Source organism: Aspergillus welwitschiae (assembly GCF_003344945.1).
Source record: "Aspergillus welwitschiae strain CBS 139.54b unplaced genomic scaffold BDQ94scaffold_44, whole genome shotgun sequence".
NCBI lineage: Eukaryota > Fungi > Ascomycota > Eurotiomycetes > Eurotiales > Aspergillaceae > Aspergillus > Aspergillus welwitschiae.
In genome coordinates, this window is record NW_020798738.1 from 133547 (window position 1) to 156236 (window position 22690).

At 51.0% G+C, this 22690-nt stretch overlaps 10 protein-coding genes across 10 annotated transcripts; 5 read left to right on the forward strand and 5 right to left on the reverse strand.

Moving 5' to 3' along the window:
- Positions 1-2420: 2420 nt before the first annotated feature.
- On the forward strand, positions 2421-4351 carry BDQ94DRAFT_183425 (major facilitator superfamily domain-containing protein; the record flags this gene model as incomplete). The annotated part of the gene is made up of 3 exons (XM_026774415.1): positions 2421-2695; positions 2756-3369; positions 3417-4351. 3 exons carry the CDS (start codon positions 2421-2423, stop codon positions 4349-4351), a joined length of 1824 nt encoding a protein of 607 aa, XP_026621585.1.
- Positions 4352-4821: 470 nt separating this feature from the next.
- On the forward strand, positions 4822-7087 carry BDQ94DRAFT_174637 (Ras-GEF domain-containing protein; the record flags this gene model as incomplete). Its single annotated transcript, XM_026772384.1, has 5 exons — positions 4822-4956; positions 4994-6019; positions 6079-6295; positions 6374-6627; positions 6962-7087. 5 exons carry the CDS (start codon positions 4822-4824, stop codon positions 7085-7087), a joined length of 1758 nt encoding a protein of 585 aa, XP_026621586.1.
- BDQ94DRAFT_96561 (uncharacterized protein) lies at positions 7024-8134 on the reverse strand. Its single transcript, XM_026776936.1, has 2 exons — positions 7717-8134; positions 7024-7660 (listed from the first exon to the last, which is right to left on the reverse strand). Exons 1-2 carry the CDS (start codon positions 7990-7992, stop codon positions 7235-7237), a joined length of 702 nt encoding a protein of 233 aa, XP_026621587.1. The 5' UTR covers positions 7993-8134; the 3' UTR covers positions 7024-7234.
- A 651-nt stretch (positions 8135-8785) lies between these two features.
- Positions 8786-11279, reverse strand: BDQ94DRAFT_183428 (Zn(II)2Cys6 transcription factor; the record flags this gene model as incomplete). The annotated part of the gene is made up of 5 exons (XM_026774416.1): positions 8786-9299; positions 9358-10130; positions 10190-10931; positions 10989-11107; positions 11178-11279. The coding sequence occupies 5 exons, from the start codon at positions 11277-11279 to the stop codon at positions 9035-9037; spliced, it is 2001 nt and encodes a 666-aa protein (XP_026621588.1). The 3' UTR covers positions 8786-9034.
- Positions 11280-11850: 571 nt separating this feature from the next.
- On the reverse strand, positions 11851-13323 carry BDQ94DRAFT_151851 (NAD-dependent epimerase/dehydratase family protein). Its single transcript, XM_026767831.1, has one exon. The coding sequence runs from the start codon at positions 12945-12947 to the stop codon at positions 12036-12038; it is 912 nt and encodes a 303-aa protein (XP_026621589.1). The 5' UTR covers positions 12948-13323; the 3' UTR covers positions 11851-12035.
- Positions 13324-13337: 14 nt separating this feature from the next.
- Positions 13338-14657, forward strand: BDQ94DRAFT_96576 (serine hydrolase FSH). Its single transcript, XM_026776937.1, has 2 exons — positions 13338-13993; positions 14130-14657. The coding sequence occupies exons 1-2, from the start codon at positions 13489-13491 to the stop codon at positions 14348-14350; spliced, it is 726 nt and encodes a 241-aa protein (XP_026621590.1). The 5' UTR covers positions 13338-13488; the 3' UTR covers positions 14351-14657.
- Positions 14658-16436: 1779 nt separating this feature from the next.
- On the reverse strand, positions 16437-18182 carry BDQ94DRAFT_96584 (DUF500 and UBA/TS-N domain protein). Its single transcript, XM_026776938.1, has one exon. The coding sequence runs from the start codon at positions 17847-17849 to the stop codon at positions 16584-16586; it is 1266 nt and encodes a 421-aa protein (XP_026621591.1). The 5' UTR covers positions 17850-18182; the 3' UTR covers positions 16437-16583.
- Positions 18183-18408: 226 nt separating this feature from the next.
- BDQ94DRAFT_96587 (uncharacterized protein) lies at positions 18409-18996 on the forward strand. Its single transcript, XM_026776939.1, has one exon. The coding sequence runs from the start codon at positions 18541-18543 to the stop codon at positions 18877-18879; it is 339 nt and encodes a 112-aa protein (XP_026621592.1). The 5' UTR covers positions 18409-18540; the 3' UTR covers positions 18880-18996.
- A 1-nt stretch (position 18997) lies between these two features.
- Positions 18998-20869, reverse strand: BDQ94DRAFT_96590 (RmlC-like cupin domain-containing protein). The gene is made up of 3 exons (XM_026776940.1): positions 20285-20869; positions 19890-20229; positions 18998-19827 (listed from the first exon to the last, which is right to left on the reverse strand). Exons 1-3 carry the CDS (start codon positions 20663-20665, stop codon positions 19175-19177), a joined length of 1374 nt encoding a protein of 457 aa, XP_026621593.1. The 5' UTR covers positions 20666-20869; the 3' UTR covers positions 18998-19174.
- Positions 20870-20886: 17 nt separating this feature from the next.
- Positions 20887-22338, forward strand: BDQ94DRAFT_96593 (YoaK family protein). Its single transcript, XM_026776941.1, has one exon. It carries the CDS (start codon positions 21272-21274, stop codon positions 22094-22096), a length of 825 nt encoding a protein of 274 aa, XP_026621594.1. The 5' UTR covers positions 20887-21271; the 3' UTR covers positions 22097-22338.
- The last annotated feature ends 352 nt before the right edge of the window (positions 22339-22690 follow it).

Here is a 22690-nt window from a genome sequence, read left to right on the forward strand (position 1 = left end):
ATGGATCTCCAGGCCAGATAATCAACCCTTCCGTCACAGAAGTATATTCAGTTCAGTTATGAGGAACAGCATCGCAAGCCACCACTACTAGTTCTACTAGCCTCCAGCACGGTGCCCTGGAAGGTTGCATAAGGCTGGTCCTCAGGATTACCATTACATGGTGCCGAAAGTATGCTCCAGATTGACGCTACGCCCTACAGAGATAAACATCTGGTGATAATAACCCACAACGATCATAATCCTGAAACCGGAATTGCAGCAGGGACTGCATGTTAGTCGCGGCTACTGATGTAATTCGCATCCATGGAATATTATAATAGCCGCCAATGACCAACAATAGCCGGTATTCGCGCCTGGAAAATCCAAATGTTGGCGTTCGGAAGGAGCTTGATCCTGGCGTCTGATAGTGTGGGGGTCATGAAGGTCGTGCGCAAGAACCAGATCCTAGCTTTCTTCTAATTGACCAGGAAGGAAATGCGCTACGGTTCTCTGACCCTGAAGGAACGGATAGATCAATGTATGATGATCACATAGACCAGGCTAATGTAGCATTGCTAGCAAGCGAGCTGACCATGAATTGTGTCTGTTACTGCAGTGAAAGGATCTCATTTGCAAAATCAGAAGTTGTCTAGGTATTACGCATAGTACTATAAACGCCTTAGCCATGGCAAGGTGGTACCCGGGGAGGACATGAGACGGAATATTGTTCTGCACCCAAGATAAAGAAGAAAGTATTGATGTGTCAGAAGGTCTGGGAATTTGCATAAAGAAGCTAGACTGCTTTGTTCAGGTGGCTGGGAAAGAGTCAAGTTGCTGTATTCACTAACGAGTAGATCGTTACTTAATCGTTCTGAAACACTAGTACTATACATCCAGCTGACGTATGATCTTTGACTGTTTCACGGAGGGGATGTTTCAATGGGCTTTCGATTCATTTATTGTGAGATCAGTTAGGAAATTCCAGCGCTCAGATCAATTCAGCAACAACAGCTATGGGAGATTCAGTGAGTGTTGGGAGAGTGTTTTTTTCTCGTCCTTTAAAACGAGCCTCACATTCCTGGAAGAACCCGGAAGACGAACATTGCTACAAGAACTTGCCCTAAGTTGCCGCAACTCACCCACTTAATCAAAGCCTGTGTAGTTTCTTTTCTCACTACGGAGTACAGCTGGAATTATGTCACGAATATGCTGCCCACTGTCGAGTTGCAGCAGGCGGATGGCCGAAAATGGCCATAGCTTGCGAGCGACGATCCGAAGCTGACCCACACACCAGAATTCCCTCTCCAAGGTCACACAAATGATGAATACGAGGGGACTCTTACCTTGGAGAACAGGAGATTGAATTTGATAACTTTAACTTAGAACTCTTAGTCTGTGCGCGACAAAGGGACTGATTCAATCTATTAAGCTCATTTCCACAGACTCCTTCAGCCCTCAAGATCATACATTCTGAGGCCCCAATTGGTCAGTCCGAGATGGCTAATGTCTATCATTTTCCTGGTGTTGGATCAGATCTCGCCCTGGTTTTGCCCTTGACTTGGATCGGACCTATCTGGCAGTTCTTGCAGGGCCAGATAGGAGGACATGGTCTCTTGGCGTTCCCGAGGCTGCATCACACAATCAGAGCTTACGTGCCTCCGTATCCCAAGAATTTCCACGTCAATTGATTCTCAAAATAAACTACCAATAAAGTAGCATGAGGGCCAACGGATGTACTGCGACGATCCAGGTTTGAGAAAAGCGTCCTATACGGTCGTGGCTAACAATCCATCGTCCTTTTCGTGAGATGAATGCCATTATTATTCGTGCCGATGACCATTGTTGCTAGTTGGAACTTCTCGCCCGAGATGATCGGCATCGTGAGCTTAATACTACAGTCAGGCTGCCTCTGAAGCCTAAGAATATTTGTTAATGTGTGACTATGACTTCCCGTGCCTGAGTGGATACTGGACCCATCGAACCAGTGAAAAGGCCTGCCCACGCAGCAATCAATCACAGTGCCAGTCAGAGGCTACAGCCAAGGGTCTATCACGCTCTGCCTTGCCAAAGAAGGAAAGGCTGAAGTCGATCGCCATTTCATTGGAAGAGAGAGATGCCAGGACCACACCATTAGATTTTTATCTGATCCCACACTACGTTATCTGATCCGCGCTGCCATCGCCCATTCGTGCCAGACAGGATGCATGATGGCCGGATTCACCCAGAGATCTACATCGGGAAGCGCGCCTCGTGCAAAATGGATACACTACTCCTGCATGCGATGGTCCGATGCTCGCAGCCTTTCCGCTCCGTCGGAATGTTGAAAACCGCACTCATGGCCGCCTCGTCGCCGCACATTACCTGATCACGGAGGACTACGTATTGAGGTCTATCAAACTACTCACACTCCTTACCCCTCTTTGCCTTAGTGGTCATCAGTCATGGGTCCTACCACCGTCACTCGAGGCCGCAATGATGTGCAGCTAGCACAAAATGTGGCTGGAGCGGATTTCAAAGACTTCAGCTATGAGGTGCGAGTCACGTCTCCAAGTAACGGAGAGGAGAATCCTGATGAGATCACTCTTGAGACCTGGCATGCAGACGAGGCTCAAAAATCGGCCAACGTGGTGACCCAGGATGCACCTCGAGGTATGCAGCAGGCAGAGGCTGCAGCGTTGGCTTGGAGTAAGAAGATTGCCTATCTCACTTATGCCCTGTGAGTCACCCACCCCGACAATGATATCCCATATCTGACATGACCCGTTCGTGACCACAGGATCTGGCTCTCCTTCTTTATGCTAGCCCTACAATCCTCAATTAGCAGCAATGTGATCCAGAATGCCTACGCCACCTTTGAAGCTGCCCCTCAAGTGAGCACTGCAAGCATTGCAGCCAGCGTGATCAGCGGTGTCGTCAGACTCCCAGCTGCGAAGTTGTTGAACGTCTGGGGAAGAACAGAAGGATTTCTAGTCTTCGTCGGTGTTTACCTCCTTGGACTTGTCATTCTTGCAGCGTGTAACAACCCCAGCTCCTATGCAGCCGGTTACGTGCTCTACTGGGTCGGCTATGATGCGGTTTATCTCATTCTCGATGTATTCATGGCCGATACTGCCGGGATGCGTAACCGAGCCTTTGCCTTTGGTTTCGCCAGCACTCCTTTTATCTGCACGGCATTCACCGGCCCCTTGGCAGCAGAGTCATTCATCAAGACAGCATCATGGCGCTGGGCATACGGTGTCTTTGCTATTGTGATGCCATTTGTATTCATTCCTCTGGCCGTGATATTCAAATTCTACCAACGAAAGGCGGAGAGTATGTATATCTACGGTCGGGAGCCGAGTGGTCGGACTGTTCTTGAATCAATAGTCCATTACTTTCACGAATTTGATGGTGAGTACAATTCCTAGCCTCAATTGACACTACTAATCATTTTGTAGTAATCGGTGCATTTCTCTTGACCGCCGCCTTCCTCCTCCTTCTCCTCCCATTCAGTCTCGCATCATACGGACGCGCCGAGTATAAGAGTGCCACTTTCATCTGTATGATTGTCATCGGATTTGTGCTGTTCTTTGTGTTTGGCCTCTGGGAGCGATTTGGGGCGCGCAATCACTTCATCAAATGGCGAGTATTCAAGCAGCCCACGGTAGTAGGGGCCTGCGGTCTTGCAGGGTGCCTCTTCTTTAGTTACTACACTTGGGAGCTTTACTTCTACAACTTCTGCATGGTTGTCTACGAGCTGAGCATCGGCATGGCCGGCTACGTCGGGCAGATCTACAACGTGGGCTCATGCTTCTGGTCTGCTGTCTTCGGTATAGCTGTCTATCTCACACGGCAGTTCAAGTATACCTGTTTGGGATTCGGACTACCCCTGGTCTTACTTGGGGCAGGGTTGATGATCCACTTTCGATCGGCTGGTGGAGGCATCGGGTATATTGTGATGTGTCAGATATTCATTGCCTTTGGTGGTGGCACCCTAGTCATCGGTGAAGACATGGCAGTCATGGCTGCCTCAGATCGTGAGGGTGTCCCCATGATGCTTTCCTTGATTGGTCTCTTCTCGAGTCTGGGCGGTGCCGTAGGCTATGCAGTTGCGGCTGCGATCTACACCAACACCTTCCCTGGTGCACTGAGGGATGCATTACCCGAGGGCAGCAAGGACAAAGCGATGGAGATCTACGTGGGCGGGTATATCACGCAGCTCAAGTATCCCGTTGGTTCCGCTATTCGTGATGCCATTAATACGGCCTACGGCGTCTACATGAAATACGCGTGTATTGCAGCTGTGGTAGCGATGGCCCTGGGGATCCCCTGCGTGGCCATGTGGAAGAACTTCCGGCTGAACAAGCCACAGAACAAGGGCGAGGTGATCTGAGGATGTGCGTATGTGTGTTTTGTAGAGTAGGAATCAAGATACCACCATAGTAATTGCTGTCAAATAGTCAGATTGCTACACTGATCTTTCACGAAGCTTCACCGGAGTAGAATAGTTCCACAATAACGTAACAGTAGAGATTGATAGATCAAACTCTGGACACTTCTCGTTAAGGAAAAGCAGTCCGAGACCCGAGTGGGATCACTTTGCTGCCCATCACCAGCATCCTAGAAGCCATTCCACCTTGGCAGCAGCCATCAGAGAAGAGAATCGGCCGACGACAAGCGCGCCAGCCCAATCATAGGCAACCACCAGCACCGAACCCACCCGAGACACGCACGGTGAGCAGACTATGAACGCGCTAATACGCAGAAAATGGCTCAGGTGGAGCCGTGCAATGGCCTTGCCTTACTCAATATGGAGATGATGAGGCCGATCCGCGTCGGTGATAAGATTGATAAATGCTGGCGATGTCGGAACCTGTGCGCCCCTGGCCCTACCTCGCTGAAGACATCCGGGAAGTGACGCACAACGTCCATCCTATGTGGGCTGGTGGGGTTCCAGACCCGTGGTTCCAGCGCTATACTCGCTTCCCTCTTACTCGCGTGAGAACTATTGTCCACTATTGTCTACTTGCACCAGGCTGCCGGTGTCACCCCGGACATAAACCCCCTCTTGCCCCAAGCACGTCGACTGGCCAGTTCAGCGTCTCTATCCGACCTCGACTATGCACGAAACAATACGCCCACGACAATGTCTTCCAGCTCCCAGCACGCCAGGAAATGGTCGACGATGCCGATCGACACGAACGCGGCCCCGTTCTTGAGCCTCGACTTCGAGGATGAGGTTGTTTACGAGGACGAGCGACGCCAAAGCATCAAACAGGGGACCATCTGTGGATTGGTTGAGCAGCTGACACGCCATGATCGACTAGACGTCTCGTTCAACGAGACCTTCCTCATGACCTACCCTACATTCGTCTGCGGCAGGGAACTCTTTGAGATTCTCCTCCAACGACTTAACATGCCCCCACCTCCGGGCCTTACCGACTCTGACCTCTCACGATGGACAGAACAGAAGCAGAAGACCGTCCGCTTCCGCGTCATTAACATACTCAAGACCTGGCTAGAGCGGTACTGGATGGAACCACCCACCGAATCAACTATGGACTTCCTCCGATACATACACGCTCAAATACAGCCTCTCACCAACGTTCCCACCTCCTCGCAACTCCTCACCATCATTGAACACCGCTTGAAGGGCCAAGACATCCTCAAACGTTACATGACTCCCCCAAACAGCACAGTGCCTAAACCACTTACCCCGAGGAACATGAAGAAGCTCAAGTTCCTCGACCTCGATCCGATGGAGCTCGCCCGCCAACTCACCATAATCGAATCTCGTCTCTTCGCTCGAATCAAACCTACCGAGTGTCTCAACAAATCATGGCAGAAGAAAGATACCGATAGGCCGCCATCTGTTCCAGCCTCACGCCGCACCAGCACCAGCACAGCTAGTAGCACCAGCTCCATCGAACGCACCACCGGCGTCAACGCCACGATTCTACACTCCAACCAGCTCGCAAACTGGGTAGGAGAAATGATCCTGGCCCAGGATGAGATGAAGAAGCGTGTCTCGCTGATCAAACAGTTCATCAACATTGCCGATGTATGCCCCCTGCACCCAGCACTATCATCCTACATACTAACATACAGGTGTAATAACAGAACTGCCGCTCCCTAAACAACTTCGCAACCATGATGTCCCTCATCTCCGGCCTCGCCACAAGCCCTATCTACCGTCTCCACCGCACCTGGACGCAAGTGAACCCCAAGACGCGCAAACTCCTCGAAGACATGCAAAGTCTCATGTCCAGCGAGAAGAACTTCATCAAGTACCGAGATAAGCTACACGGGGCAAGCCCACCATGCATTCCCTTCCTCGGTACGTCCCTTCCCCATCACCATTCATTACCCAGTCCACACTCTCACCCACATGCTAACACACCAAACCGTAATAAAGGAACTTACCTAACCGACCTCACCTTCATTGAAGACGGCATCCCGAGCCACACCCCACCGCCCAACGTCATGATAAACTTCAGCAAGCGGGTCAAAGTCGCCGACATCCTGCGCGAGATCGAGAGCTGCCAGGCCGTCGGGTACAGTTTGCTTCCTGTCCCCGAAATACAGGAGTTTATTGTCCGGAATGTGCAAGCCGCCGGGGGTGATGTCGAGGGGATGTATGAGAGGAGTTTGGCGCTGGAGCCGAGGATGGTAGGCGAGGAGAGGATGAATTTGGGGCAGCTGGGGGTCGGGATGATGGGGATGAATATGGGGAGGGGAGGGTATATTTCTACTGGGAGTCATATGAGTTCGGTGGTTATTGCTAGTATGGCTATGAGGTAGGGGGATATTTATGAGATATGATGTTATGAGGTTAATGATATGATTTGGTTTGTCTGGAGTATCAGGTGTTCTGGGTGGTTTAGTATTGTGGTGGGTTTTCGTTATTCCGGTCTTCTTTATGAGACAGCATGTTGGGTTTGATAGAGGAATAGTATTCCATGTTATGTCTGTTGCATACATTGTCTGTAAGAAAGCCTCTCAGATTGACTTGGGCCATTTGGCATTGTCTATCTTTAGCTCGCAGCTCCCGTTGAAGCACGCAAAACACACAACACAATCAGGAATCGATCAGTTCAGTCAGACATTGGTCGAAACGTTTAGCAAGTAGAGTTAAACAAATACAGAAACGAACAATAAGCAAACAACACTCCCCACTCTGTCTGGGAAGCAATAAACCGTCAAACCCATAGACTATACATAATACAGAACCGAAACAAAAAGCTGAAATCCCAACAAACAACAACAGATAGACCCCTTACTCAACCGCAATCCTCACCTCATCAAAGTCAACCACAGCCCTATACTCCTGAAACTTGACATAAACAGTCACAACAACCCCCCTACCATTATATTCCGCCTCTCCCCTAGGAACATCGATGTGGAACGACGAAGTCTTCGGGCGGGGAAACCGTTCCCGGAATGCCTCCATGTTGGCAAAGCGGATAGCCACCGCGTCGACGTAAGCCGAATCGGTTTCAAAGTCAACGTCGACGGAGGTGATGTTCGGGTTTTCGCGTGGTGGGGCGGGGAGAATGAAGTGAACAGCTCCCTGCTTCGCATCCGGTCTTGATGGCTGCACGATTGCGCCTCCTCTGTCCGGGCGGATTTTGAGGGCGGGGTCGGCGATGGCGCCGGAGCCGGGGCCTTGGAGCCAGATTGCCATTTTGGGTGGGGTTTGTGGCTTTTGTTGTTAGTTGGGTATGGACTTGTTGTGTGTGTGGTATGGGTGATACTCACATTTAGTTGTTTTGTAAGTGGATCGAGATTGGATTTTCTTGTAGTAAGTAGGTAAGACTGTGTCCGAGCTGAGTGCTGTCTTGGATAAGACCAGAAGGGTGAAGGACAGGGACTTATATAACTATCTGGAATGGATGCTGGGTTAGCATTACTGTGCATAGGCCGGTGTACCAAGATACCCAAGAGGGTCGAGGCTTCAGGAAGGCGATGTTGTCCACTTTCCATTAGCTGGTGAATCAGCTTGCAATGTGTTGTAGAGTGGGCATTGGTGAGCATTTTGGGAACGAGGCGACCAATTGATGCTGAAACATGACTATGCTGGGTGCTCCAGTTACAATGTCGCTTATTAGCTTTCTGTATGTGGTGAGAAGGGTCACAGAATCATGAAATCTCATGAGAGGCGAATGCATTATGGAATAGTAAGTTACGTGGGGGAAGGTAAGTAACTACGGCAGCCTCCCCTTGACTACTACAACATTAACAGCAATAGTATAGGCACGTGACCATTCGTCCCTGAGCTGGGGTGCTGAAGACATCCAAAATCCCCGGTCGCATGTACCAAACCGGACTCTATAACATAGAAAGAGAGGCAGATCGACAGGAGAAGGTACAGCTGGGTGAGGGGCATATTCTCGTTCCATCATGGTTGGGTAGAAATGCGGCCTTACCGTGAAATGTGGTCTAAATTAACACACTCCAACGACACGTGCACGTCTCCATTCCCACCCAATGTATGAGGCAGTGGGCACATATAATCAGCTCGCAAATCCTGATCCGGGTGTGCTGTTCAGCAAGGCTAAGGGTCCAGCTGTGGGTATCCCTCGGCCAAGTGTCGGTGAAGCTGACAAAGCGGGTAGCGAGTGCAAAGGATGAGGAATCCGAAGGAAATAAATGGCCAGAGATCAGTAGGCACTATGTAGGCACCCAATAGTGACTCAGGGGTCTGAATGTTGCCTCACAGTGCCCACCATTGCTTTCTTTGTCGCTTAGCATGTTAGAGCGCTACAGGAAGTCGAGAATATCTATCCCCAAAATGGGTTTAAGCGAGTCCCCGACACCGCCTAGTTCACTGAACCAGAAGAGGGAAATTTTGGGAATCAATCGAAGTATCTATGGAATGTACATATAATCTAGCATAAACATTGCGATCCAATATCCAAACCTAGCCCAATATGCACTTACGCATATGCGCCATACGATATGGCAGTGACTTCAACAAGTCATAAAACATGGGTATCGTGAGCAATGACTCCAGTAAGCAATATCAACAGTGAAAAGGTAAATTTGTAAAGCTCTCAAGCAAGAGACAAGGAAGGAGTCACGGTTGAGTCAGCTGCCTCTGGCTCCGACGAGCCTTGTCAATAGCGCAATGTCCCAGTCGGATCAACTCGGCCACAAAATTCGTGACTGTTTGCATATGTGCAATCTCTACTTCCGAGGTGCGTCGCCGCCGCACGTCCCTGACGAGGTCCGGAACCACGGTCAGTAGATGCAGGTCTTCTTCGACATATGGATCAAGTGGGTTCGCTAGAATGCTGCAGAATATGGTGAGGATGGCGGACATGGGATAGAAAATAATCATCCTTAAGTGGTACATCAGTATGCATGAACCAGGTCAGGATAGGTTATGTGAGAACGCACCAGAAAGCCTCAGGGCGGACTGAACTGATGACCGTACGAAGGAAATGCAGCGAGGACCGACTAGCCTCCACAGCTAAGAGCATGCTCGAGTTCACTCCCTCCATCATTCCAGTCTTGCAATTTCTCCACGCTTGACCCCAGGCGTCACATCGTCCGCTGGCGCGATGGATAGTGCACATCATATAGTGATATTCCAGTCGAATGACGATAGGTTGCATGCGGTATACTGGAATGGGTTGCTTCTCGTGGAAGGACCCGAGGGTTGGACGGTGCCCGGGCGGTACGTTTAGGCGCCATTGCTCGAGTTCGTCGTCAAGCTCGCGGATATCCTGGAGCAGTTGAGCGTCGGATTTGCGCAACGCTTGAGCGGAGTAAAGTGTCCGGTAGGTTTTCGACTTGAGCATCGATAGTCGCAGGTCTCCGGGAAATATGGGTATCGTCATGTCATCGTAGCGGATAGGATGGCCATCCGTGCTGGGGTATTGGATTTCGGTGTAGTTCGGCGGCAGTGTAAGATCGCAGTATTCGTCGTGTATAACGGGTGGTTGGCCGGATCTGAAACATATCTCTTTATCGAAGCCATAGCAGATCCAGAATAAGCGGCGCAGCATCCGTTGAGAACGCCATTTCCGGTCTTCGGGATCTTTGGATGACTCTCGGAACGCGTCTACCGTCTCGCCTGTCTCTCCGCCAAGCATGAACATGACCCGACATGCCATGGAATGAAACTGGTTGGCTAGTTGTAATTCGCCAGTGAACGTTCGGTATATAGCCTGGAGTTGCAATTAACGAGATTGGTGCTTGTCCGTGAGCGGGTGGGGTCAGTCCTCACATGCATGACCATGGTTTGTAGCGTAGGTACACTGACATCGTGCAGAATGTACGGGAGGAGGCTTTGTGCCTTGGCGGCATAGACAGGAGGTTCTAGCGGGGGAAGACTTGGAGAAGGATCCAGCTCGGCAATGAAAGCGAGGAATGCAAATATACATGCTCTAGCCCGGGTATATTCCTTAGGTGGCGGTCCTTGACATGGGCGATACGCTAGCTCCACGGTATCCCGGAAGAGAACCTCATCCACCACCGGGAAGACCATGCGTTCGAAAGAAGTGAAGAAGTGACTCACGTACTGTTCCACCAACGACCGGTCTGGGAGGTCTGGTGTGACAGAGTGGTTGTAACCATTCTGCGGGTGAGGAGTCGTCAGGTAGGGGACCTGGTTCGGGTATTTGTGCGACCAGACGTCCTCGAATGTGCCAGGCTCTCCCGTACAGGATCGCACCCACTCGTGACCGGACTCTGAGAAGCACGGGATACCACTATATGAGCGAATCTCGCCCACATAGTGACCGGCAAAGTGGATCTTCCCGAACAATAAGCCACTACTGGGACCCGAAGTATTCGTCTGAATAGGCAGCTCCGTCGATTCACCCAAGCTCGGAGACTGTTCAGTATCCAGATGGCCTTTCTCCAATAGAGAAAGACAATTCCTTGGGTGCTGCGTAGTGGAGATCGACCGGGTGAGAAGCTCCTCAAGCTTCCGCACCCTGTCCTCCAGGTCTTCCTGGTGAGGTCGTCTCAAGGGTCTTGAGTAGTTAGTGAATGCCACATGAAAAGAGGACGAACAATCTCACCTTGGATTGGCAGGTTGGGTGGTCTTCTTTCGTTTGTTCCCGCCAACAGGTCTATCAAAGGTACAATCCAGGTTATGGTGGCGGCACCAATTACAGGGAACAGATGTATCACATTGGATCTGACCCACGGGAGAAGTTAATAAAGTATTGCAAATTGGACTGAAAGTGGACACCCGAAGCGCAACCTACTTTTCTCCGATGGCACGAGTCACAAGCCCGAGCAGTCCGCCGAAGGGGCACATACCGATCCCCCTCGGGGGTAGGGCTGGACTCCGGCACGCGCGCCTGCATGTTACAAGGGCGATCCAAGGGACAGAAGCGCGAGTGGAGCCAATCAGGAAAATGACAGCCGGTTATTTGGACCGCCTAAGCAAGAGCTAAACCGAACAATAGTATGTCAATGGGGCTGCGCGCATATCCGCACAGCAGGAACATGACAATCCCTTGAGGTTCGACGCGCCACCGAGACAGCGGCTTTGGTCCTGCCGCTTAGTCATCGGCACGTCGGCTATCCTCTCCGGTGACCGGATTGGGATACCCTTCCAATAGATGCCGTATCATGATAATGTGAAGATTAGAGGGAGATGGAGGGATCATACTTGATTCCAGTATGTTCAGTTCACCAGCCTGAGTTTTTATCTCACCATACATCGTTGGCATCGATGCACTGCCATCTTCCCCTTTCGGCAATATCGGGTTCAACCGCCGAAAAGAGGGCCCTGAGCCGCGGCTAGTTTAGTCATTTCCGCATTGGGTTACCGTTAATCTAGGAGCCTCGGACTGTCTCAGCCAAACACGCCTTCGCTGAATGGCCTGATTGTCTTAACTCCGAGCTGCCAGTGGGCCTGAAGGGTCCCATTTATGCACCTGAAATGAATTGCTTTCTCACCCAAGGTGTTATATATGCAGACACATGAAGCAATGATATGTTGACCCCCGGGTGTACCGCGCTAAGCCACTGCTATGATGGTCATATATCAGACAGCTATCTATGTCTATGGCCCAACTACTCAGCCACTACCAGATTCCGCCCTACTATCCCAACCTTCACTTTTGGAAATACTCGTCCTGCCACTGGTACCTCTGCTCAAAACCCAACATCTCCTTCATCTTTCTATTCGTCACCGGGGCCTCCTTCTCCCCCATCTCCCTCGTAATCGGAACATTGGGACACATCCTCTGCAAGAACTCCCCCGTCGAGCTCGCAGTGTTCGTAATCTCATCATTCACCGCATTAAAGACCTGGAACCCCAATCCATCTGTAACAAGGCCCCTCTCAAACATCAACCCAACATCTCTGGCATCCGTATATGCCCATCCATGCGCCTTATACTTCGCCGGTGAATGCACATATTCCTCAAACCGACTCCGCATTTCCTCCGGCGCGACAATAGCTCCCAGCCGCATGACGTAGATATCCGTCCCAAATCGCCGAGCAAAGCTCCGCGCTGTGCGTTCCCCAACCACTTTCGATAGACCATACACATCCATCGGGTTCGTATCTACCTCCTCATCAACCGGGAAAGAAGGGTAATCGACATCCCCTTCTGCAAAAGCAACACCGTACGCACAGAGTGAACTGGCAGTAATGATCTTGGGTACCCCGATTCGACACGCAGCTTCCAGCACATTATAGGTAGAGAGAACATTGCCTCGGAAGGTTTCGTTATCGGGAACGATCATATTCCTTGCGTACCCGGCTAGATGGATCACAGCATCGGGGACCTGGCGGAGGGGTTCGCGAAATGGTTCGGTGAGATGGAAATGAGAGTGCAGGGCGCCATGCACTTGACCGTTGTCGGTGAGGTCGACTTTGAGGGTGTGGACTCTGTTGCTGAGGGGAGCGGGAAGCGGGTTTAGGTCCAGGTTGAGAATGTCATAGTTGTGGGCGAGGAGATGGGAAATGATGAATTGGCCAGCTTTGCCGGAGCCACCGGTGATGATGATGCGTTTGGACATGATGGTGGATGTGAAGGGGGTGATTTCATGAAGTTAAGGCAAGTTGGGAACATGTTGTGAACAGGAACTGCTGCCTTGGTCTCACTGGTTTTGTTTGATGGTGCGGGGGTTCGTGGGGTATCGGGGAATGTCCGGGGACTGTCTTTTGGAGTGATTTATTGGATTTCTGGTTCGCGGTGGGACCATCAATACCCCCAGAATTGTCCCGTAGATTGCTGGTTCATACTACATCGTAGGCACACTGTTAGCTATATACCAAGTAAGGCATTTCAACCATTGACATGAGATCCCGATCACCATGCAGGTTTTGTCAGAAAAGATACTCCGGCGCCAATAAGAGAGTGCGGCGACCGAAACTTGCAGCTAAAATCTCACATGACCGTGCCCCTCGCGATCCTTCTCACCGTCTCATAAAAACACACGTCTCTGCTCCAAGAATTTAAGCATCAGACGCTCTGGTTTTTCTCTATCTATACTGGGAGACGGACTCTATCCCAACAGTCTTCAACGTCCACACTCCTCGCCCTACAAACACCCCAGAATGTTCCCTCCCGAACCCCGCCCCCGCATCGCCTGCTTCCACGGCGGTGGCTCCAAAGCCGAAATCTACCGGATCCAATGCTCGCGCCTCGCCAGCCTTCTTGAGAATGACTTTGAACTCGTCTTTTTCGAGGGTCCCTACACCCGCGACGCTGGTCCCGGCGTCCTCCCCGCCTTTCGCGGCTACGAGCCATACAAATCATGGGTGACAAATGACAGCGACGGCAAGGAACTGGTCGATGGAAGTGGGTATGATGATGTTGGACGGGACGGTATTGAGAGGGTTTTGAAGCTGATGGTGCAACATGATCGGGAGCAAGATGAACCAGTCGGTCCGTGGGTCGGTGCTATGGGATTCAGTCAGGGAACCAGAGTGGTCGGTGGACTGCTGTTGGATCAGCAGCGCAGAGCTGCCTCGGGCTGGGATGCGAATGAGGGAATCCAGCTAAAGTTCGGAGTTTGTTGCATGGGTGCCGGAACACCACTGGAATCGGAGGTGTCGAAGCGTATGTTTGCTTGTTCCTATCTATCTTTTGCTTTGCCCGCGGAGTAATTGTCGCCCGGGTTTCCCTTCTTTCTGCCCCACTGACTTTGGTTTCTTTGCTTTGCTGGGTTTGCTTTGAAGATACTGACGTGCCGCAGACTTCAACTTTGAAGATAACATCGTCTCGCTGCCTACATTGCACGTCCACGGACTCAAGGACTGGGTATTGCCGCTCAGCCGCCTTCAGTACGCGAAATACTATGACTCGAAAACCAAGAAATTGTACGAGGTCGACTATCATCACGCCATGCCATGGAACACGCACGAGGTAGAGAAGTTGGCGGATTTAATACGGCAGATATACAAGGAGAATGCCTGAGAAGGTTCGTTTTCAAGTGTTTGCCCGGATGGAGTGCTTTTTCGGATATGGCAAGATGGAGCTCGGAAATTGAGCTGTTCAACACGAAATCATACATGATGCCAACAGATATAATGCAGCATTCAGACTTAGAGATAGACGATCAGTATTTCCATGCCTTTTAATAGCTGCCAACTGGCAGACGAGATTGGCAAATTAGAATTTCACTGGAAGCTTTTTCCGGTCATCCCTGGTATTTGTTGGGGTGCACTCCGTAGTCTTCATCACAGTGCAAACCGCCATCATGGTGCCTGCAACCACATGGTCCACGCGAGTTGAAAACAATGAAAACATTGGTGAAAACACTGAAAACACGTTGAAAACACTGAAAACAATGAAAACAGGGGATAGGGCCACGACCCTAGTCTCAACACAAGGAGTAACTATTTAAACGCGACCATAAAATAGAATGCAGGCCTTGCAACTATCACAGCTGGACATTCTGAGAATGATTCTATACTCCCTAATACACCAGCGACCATCGTTGTCATGATCAGCGGCCTACAAATCATCCAACTAATATACTTTGCCCAGCGAAACTTCTCTTCCTTCAGGAAGACTTGCTTCCCTGTTTTCAATAGACCCAGGGAAGCAACCCGACTGGTCGGTATGTCACTATTCGCCTCCCCCTTTCCATGATCAACACCATTACAGTCCTATGATGTCGACATCCCTTACTTAAATATTGTTCACTTTTTTTCTCTGTGGTGAAAAAACATTGTACCTATTCAAGACGGGTCTCTGACAGGCTTCTTCCAATCAAACCTTGTCACACTCATCGTGTCAACTTCAGCAAAAGCTAACATGAACGCTTGCTAGGAACCAACCCGTCCCTGCCCACCAGTATAGCTATCAATATCAATATCTTGCGATCGGAAATTTTTACTAGCCAAATAACAATTAAATCCACGGACCAGAAACATTCTCGGGATATTCAATTAGTAGTTCCCACAATCAGCACAGTAATAAATCAATGATCCCACCGAAGCATTTCCTCATTCTCCAACACCCTCCCTCCATCTACATCCCCCCTCACAGCAACATCTACCAACACCTTCGCCAAATCGTCCACCCAAATCGACGGTCCCATTCCAAATATCAATGACCTTAGACTCATCCCCCGTGCAAGCACCATCCCCGGTCGGGCAATACACACCTCTACACTGTTGTTGTTGTTTTCGTAGTCAGTCAACTCGTTCTCAACTTGTCCCTGTCCGTATCCGTTAGTATCATGCTTTTCCACCTTAGACCTTCCCCAACATATATAATAAAATCTAGAATGTATAAAAGAGAGAATGAATAGTAGAGTGGTACCCTGATCTTCCTCATCTCCCCCGCCATCCACAGCGACCTACTCTGATCCCTCTCCGACATGCCTCCGCTCAGATAAACGAAGCGGAACTTCTTCCCCCCTCCCTCAACCAAGAAAGACAAATGTGTGCCGAAGGCCCTCATCGCAGCCATCGTGTACTCAACATTGATTTTCCGAGCTGTTTCGGTATCTCGGGTCCTGTTGATTCCGATCGCCCTGTTCCGGTATTCTTTCATTAATGTCACAGATGTACTTTACTCCTATCTGTAAGGTAGATGGGTGGGGAAATTATACCAAATACACGCCTCCGCTCCCCTCAACTCTTGTAACAGACTCTCAGGGTAGATGAGGAAATCTTCTACGAGTTTGACGGTGAGCTTGGGGTTCTTGGTGGGGATTGGGCGCCGGGAGAGCGCGATAATGGATGTGATGTGTGGGTTTTGGAGACATTGGGTGAGAATTTGGTGGCCGATGAAGCCGGTGCTGCCGGTGAGGATTATTTTCATTATAATCCTGTAACGAGTTTGAGGGTGTAGAATGGCCTGAAGTGTTTATTATTGTAGAGTGGGGTTTTTATTGGGATATATGGAGTGGCAGGTTGTCGGAAATAACGGGGTTAGCTGGCACTGCCACTGGGATCATCATCAGGCTGGTTTGTTAGAGCTACTAACAGGGGCGAAAGATTCGCGTGGTATGTTATGTGCATGGGGTTACAAAGCGATGATAGGCAGAAAAGGCATATATAGAATTCTTTGATTAGAAAAGTTGTTATCAATCGTGATTCGTTATCTTGTGTGTTCTAACAATAGGGCATCCGTCTCGCTGGAAGAAGCAGGTACAAAGATATGTTGCGGGCGCAGCTCATCAATTTCGGTTCAAAGGCTACTGATGACCCGGGTGATACTGGGGACCAGGTTGGTATGGCGCACCCGGTTGTTGATATTGAGGACCTGGCTGATACGGGGCACCATGTTGATACTGCGGACCACCCTGATACTGAGGTGTTTGCTGATACTGAGGTGTTTGCTGATACTGAGGCCCTTGCTGATGCTGGGGTCCTTGCTGGTACTGGGAACCGGCTTGATATTGCGGACCAGGACCAGGACCAACTTGGGGCCCAGGAGGATATTGACCGGGCTGATATGGTGCTCCCCCGCCTGGGGCCGCCCCAGTGTTAACCATATGAGTATGATGAAGATCCTCAGGTGCATAATCACTAGGACTCGGTCCCATGGGCGCTTGCACTCCAGCAGGAGCCTGGTCAAAGTTGGCATCTCCCTGCGCGGAACGTAGCGTGTGCGTCAACATTCGCACGGACGGGTTATCCGTGCGCACGTGGCCACTCAGGATCTCCTTGACTGGAATTTTCCGACCATAGAACCTTTCGTTCTCATCGTTGCGCTCAATAACAATTGTTCCATCAATCTGCACCCCCGCGTAGAAACCCCTACTCTTGACATAGCACCAAATCGGCGCCCGGCGCTTATGTACCTCCGACTCCAACACCCCGCCCATGCCAATCGGGCCCGCAGCAACAGTGATCTCGCTGCCCAGCGTCACTCTAACCTTGGTGAATGCTTCCAGCGCCTCGTAGGTATTGATGACCATCACGCAGTCGTAGATATCCGCACCAACAAGGAAGCCCAATCCAGCCGTATGCAACAAGATCCCCGACGGGGCACTCCACTCCCCGGTCTCCGGCACCCGGGCGATCAGAATGCCACTTCCACCGGCTCCACTGAACCACAAGCCTGTTCGCATGGCCGTGAACACGACGATTCCCTTGGCCTGCCGAATCACTTCCGAGGGGATTTTCTTCAGCACCTTTTGTTTTCCGCGGGGCTTGTCAATCTTCTGTTTCGATGATGATGCTTCGTTGCTGTTGACAGGAGGTGCAGTGTCCGCGGCTGGTTCGTCCACGTACACGCCATCTTTGCAGAAACTGCGGAGAATCCGGGCGACCTTTTCACTTTCTTTGTCGAGGGTCATGGGCCAGAAGGCCTCGGAGCCCAACTTATTGCTGAGTCTGTTGACGGGGGCGCCCAGCTTGTCGAGGGCGCCCCAGGCTTTGTCGAAGCCCATTTTGCCGTAGGTTTTGGTTTTGTCCCACATCTTGTGGCTGTTTGTGTTGGTGGATGGTTGTGACATTGTGAGGGTGTTGGGAGGGTAGGAGGGGATAGGAGGGTATAATCAGGAAGAGTGTGTCTTTAGGAGAGACGGTGTACTTATGTGTGATTGTTGACAGGCGGGAGAATAAGCAGGATATTAATATGAGAATGGAGCTGACTGACGTAGGGCGACAAAAGACCGAAAAATGAAGGCATCAACAATGGCGGGGCATCTGCGACCCGTGGGTCCCGCTATTTTGGGTGGCTAAGCCTTCGGGATGTCGTAATCGTATCTGGTTGCTGTTTTGACTAGGCTGCGACATTCAGGGATGGAAGATAAATAACATCTGTGGCTGAAGGGGCTGTGTCAGTCAACAACGATTCCATGGTATCATAACGGTGTCAGCGGGACTACTAACGTGCCTCTGCCCGACCACGAGATGACATCCTGGAAGATCTTTAGCCATTCTTTGGTGCTTTGGCTTCCATCCTCACTCGTCGCTGAAGGCCCCTGAACCGTTAAGCATCGCCGCGACCTGCGTTCTGTTCCATGCGCGCGCCGAAGATAGCGTAATCTTGGGACAAGATTGTTTCCGTTCTTTGTCTTTTTCTTTCAAACACCACAAAGGCATCATATCCTGCAGAGCTTATCGGCGACTATGGAATCATCTCTACCTGAATAGATATTTCTCGATATTCCCATCGCAGACGTCATCAACAAAACGGCTAAAATGCGACTAGTCGAGCCATGGGCATCTCGGTACTGCACAACCATCTCTGGAGAGCGCTACGGTGATGCAATCTGGGCGCGGTACCATATAGATGGACGCGCCACAGGTGGTATCTACTCAGATCTGCGCGATAATGGTGATGGGCCGTTTGAGTTACACGAAACCAGTGTTTACGACTTGGTTATGGAAGATGCCCGAGACCGGGAACTTGCGGAAGGTAACCCGGAACATTATAGCGTGACACTTCGATTCTATCGCGATTCAAGTCCCAATGGTGGTCGACGGGATATTATTGAAGGACCTTTCAGGAGAGAGTCGTCTTGCCAAGCTAATGGGTGAGTGGGAATCAATGTGCTGCAGGTAATCCAGAAGTCTCCCATAAGCAGTCGTAGTTGTTGATTCACGTGCTGGCTATATCAAGTCCACCTACCGATCCCGGCTTGCTTGAAATTCTAATTTTTATATGAATTGTCCAGACTTGTCTCTTAGAATTGAGTCCTGTTGCTTATTTCAAACGATCCTACTACATACATCTTAAAGTAAGGCAATTAAGCTATGGTCGTTTTTTTAGGCAGCCTATGACTGCTCCTTTCCCTGCAATGCACAATAGCAAAATACACGCGTAGAACCTCATCTACTCACTTGGGCTCCGAATCGGATCCTTCTCCCCACTCTCCACACTCTTAAGGAACTCCCTGGCCGCATCTGGATCATCCTTAAACACATGCTCTGCCACCATCCGCTGCGGTGTCTCTCCCATCCACTGGAACAACGAAAAGTCCCGGAATCGGTCCGCCCGGAAGATTTCCAACACCTCGACCTCCTCGTCATCACTAAGGTTCTCAATGAAATGACCCATGTTGCGAGGAACAATGCCCACATCCCCCGCTACGTAGTCGAACGTACGAGCATTACCTTCAGCAGCGAAGATAGTCACTCGCGCCCGACCGCGCTTAAAGTAGGACCATTCATCCGCATTGGGATGCCAGTGCATCTCCCGGATAGCGCCCGGGTTAATGGTCAGGTGGGCGGCCGCGACCGTCTTGGAGATGGGAAAGTTGGACGAGTCTGTGATGCGCACCTCTCCGCCAGAGGTATGCTCGGGTTTTTGAGCGAGCATCTTATGCGTGAAGCGCTGCTTGGATGCTTTGAAGTTGCGGGGGAGCTCTTTGGGAATAGAGTCTGGGACAGAGCCCTGGAAGATGTACTTTTCAGATGGTGGGATGTTCTTAAATGTTTGTGGACGCATGCGGAAGTTTCCGGCGAGGACAGACTTGGGTGTATGTGCTGTTGTATAGCATTGTTAGTATTTTTGTGGAGGTTGTACAACAGCATAATTATGGACATACCGATCCAGTCGGTCAACAAGAACGTTGACTCCTCGGAGAAGTTTCCATCGTCGAAGATCAGTAAGAACTCGGTGCCATTCGGACTGAGACCCTGGAGGGAATGGGGATGGCCTGATGGGAAGTACCAGAGGTCACCCTCTTCCAGGTCGTCGATGAAGCTGCCTCCCTCCAGGTCAAGACCAGTCACTCGTACACGTCCGGCCAGCACATACGCCCACTCTGCTTCTCGATGCCAGTGCAGCTCGCGGATGACACCCTCATCGAGGCGCATGTTTACTCCCGCAAGCTCCTTGCTCGTTGGCAGCTCGCGTACGGTAGTCTGGCGTGTCCAGCCGCCCTCCTGCAGTGCATTAGCCTATTTTGCTTGTCGTACACAAGACTCTTGAACGGCTTACCTCGATGCGAATGTGGGAGTCAGCAAAGCTCCACCGCATGTTCGGCATGTTGCCATGGTCGGTGCTCGGAGGACGGAGCATGTCGGGGTTCTGGCGCTCACGGTCCTTGTTGCGGGGTCCCATGATGGTGGCTCCATCTCCCATGCGCCAGGGCAAGGGCTCATGGCCTTCCCCGATCGCATCCACCTTGTGATCATAGGGGTCGCGATGATCGGGGGTGAATGGCTTGTCTTGGAAAAAAATGGATGGGGATGAGGCGGGAATCTGCAGTAGTTGCTGGTACGCTTCGTTAGGGACCGGGCCTCCATGGCTTGGATCAAGGAGGGCGGCCACGGTCGCGAAACTCAGCAACAGCTGACGTGGTGGCAGGGTTAGCTGCATCTTTGGAATCTACTAGAAAAGCTTGGTCTTCCAGATCTCTGTCTCTCGCTGCGACCGTAGAAACCGAGCATTCTTATATTCCCTGGCCGAGGGGTGGGTCAGAGCAACCTTGATATCAATGAAAATCTCTCATATCCGACTCTTCCGGCCAGCCAGTGACGTGGAATCCAGAAAGCAAGAAACAGGCGCAAGGGTGGGACCTCGTCTGGGGTCAAAAAGCCCGAACAAAGCTTGGTAGCAATGCTTGTTTGGGGAGAAGGGGGAGTCCATTGGCCCCAGCAGTTCAGCCCTACAGGGCCGGGCACTCAACGTCATTGGATCTGCGCCGACGTCACGCGCGATGGATCCCAGTCTCGCTCTTTCTTTCTCCACTCATCTCCAACTCTTTTCCCCCCTTCATCTCCCACTGCCGTGTTAACCGTGGACGAACTATTAAGTCCCTGCTAGCTGTCGCTATTCATATCGCTATTTGAGACACTCATTTGAAATTATACTTGCTGCCTAGTTTGCCAGACCGGGCACTTCAGGCCCCAAAACAACCAATCTATCTCTCCCTCCCCTCTCGTATTTTCCACACAGACCTTTAGCCATCCCACACTGGCGACCATGGCGCACGAAACCGCGCACTATCAGGAATTTCCCGCCCATGAGAACGACCCTCTTCTGGGGCATCGGGGACCTAGCTCCAAACCTTCTCCCCTGAGCCAACTGCGCCGCCATCTCCGCACCGAAGTCGACCCGCACCGAGCAGACCTTCTCCTCATTTTTTGCTACGTCATCACAGGTCTTCTGGACAGTTCTGCCGTGTTCATCTGGGGCTCCTTTGTGAGCATGCAGACGGGCAACACGGTATACTTTGGACTAGGACTGGCCGGGCTGGACGAGACTCAACGGTGGCTTAAATCGCTCATCTCGATCGGCAGTTTCTGCATCGGCTCCTTTTTCTTCGCCGTGTTACACCGCCTGTTCCACACGCCGCGGCAACGGTCCGCACTGACTCTGTCTTTTGCACTGCAGATGATTTGTGTCGCTGTCGCTGCGAGTATTGTCACGGTGCAGCAGACGGGCAAGAGCGATCCTCTGACGTGGAAAATTGGCGTGCCGTTGGCATTGGTCGCGTTTCAGAGTAGTGGTCAGGCCGTTTCGAGTCGTGTGTTGAAGTGCAGTAGTTTGACTAGTGTTGTACTTACTAGCATTTATTGTGATTTGTTCTCGTCGCCGGGACTGACCTCTGTCAGTGTGCTCAAGGCTCCTGATGAGTGGAGGCGGTTGGGGGCTGTGGTGGGGATGTTGATTGGAATTGTGGCGGGGGGCTGGTGGGCGAGGAGTGAGGTTGGATTGCCGGGCGCACTTTGGACTGCCGTGGTGTTCAAGGGGGTAATTTGTGTTGCATGGATGTTATGGAAGACGAAGGATGTTGATGATGAGTAGGATGCTTGTTAATGGGGGGACATATTACTAGTAGTATAGTGCTCTAGCCATTTGGCGCTAGAAGTCGCGCGTGGGGCAACGCACAGCATCCAGCGCGCAGTTAGTTCTATACATAGTGCCTTTTTCGTATAATAGGCGGAGCTATAGACCAGGAGCGAAGCAGACATTATGATATTACACAGGATGTTGACGCACATCTGATGTAGTCAATTATTCCTACTGAATGGTATAACAGCGTCCACTAATCTGTCGTGTCGCTAGCAAGGATTACACAGCAGTATTTCATAGAGCACCAAACCCATGCACCTTCTCAGATGGGGGAAAAGGAATGTTATGTCAGCTTGACGGAGAATTTTCCGCCCGCACACAATAATAGGGAGGTCTTTGTCAATTCCAGGTATCTCCCCCTTAAAGGATGGAGATTGAGTTAACCCCTCATTCCCCGCACGAAGCCATCCACTCATCCGCAATCTAATGGTCAAACTCACCATCCAAACTGACCCACTGCGCGATAATTATCCCTGATAAGCGGATCGCGCTATCTTGACGCATCCTTTATCGCCCAGAACAATCGCCGAGCTTGCTTGGATAACG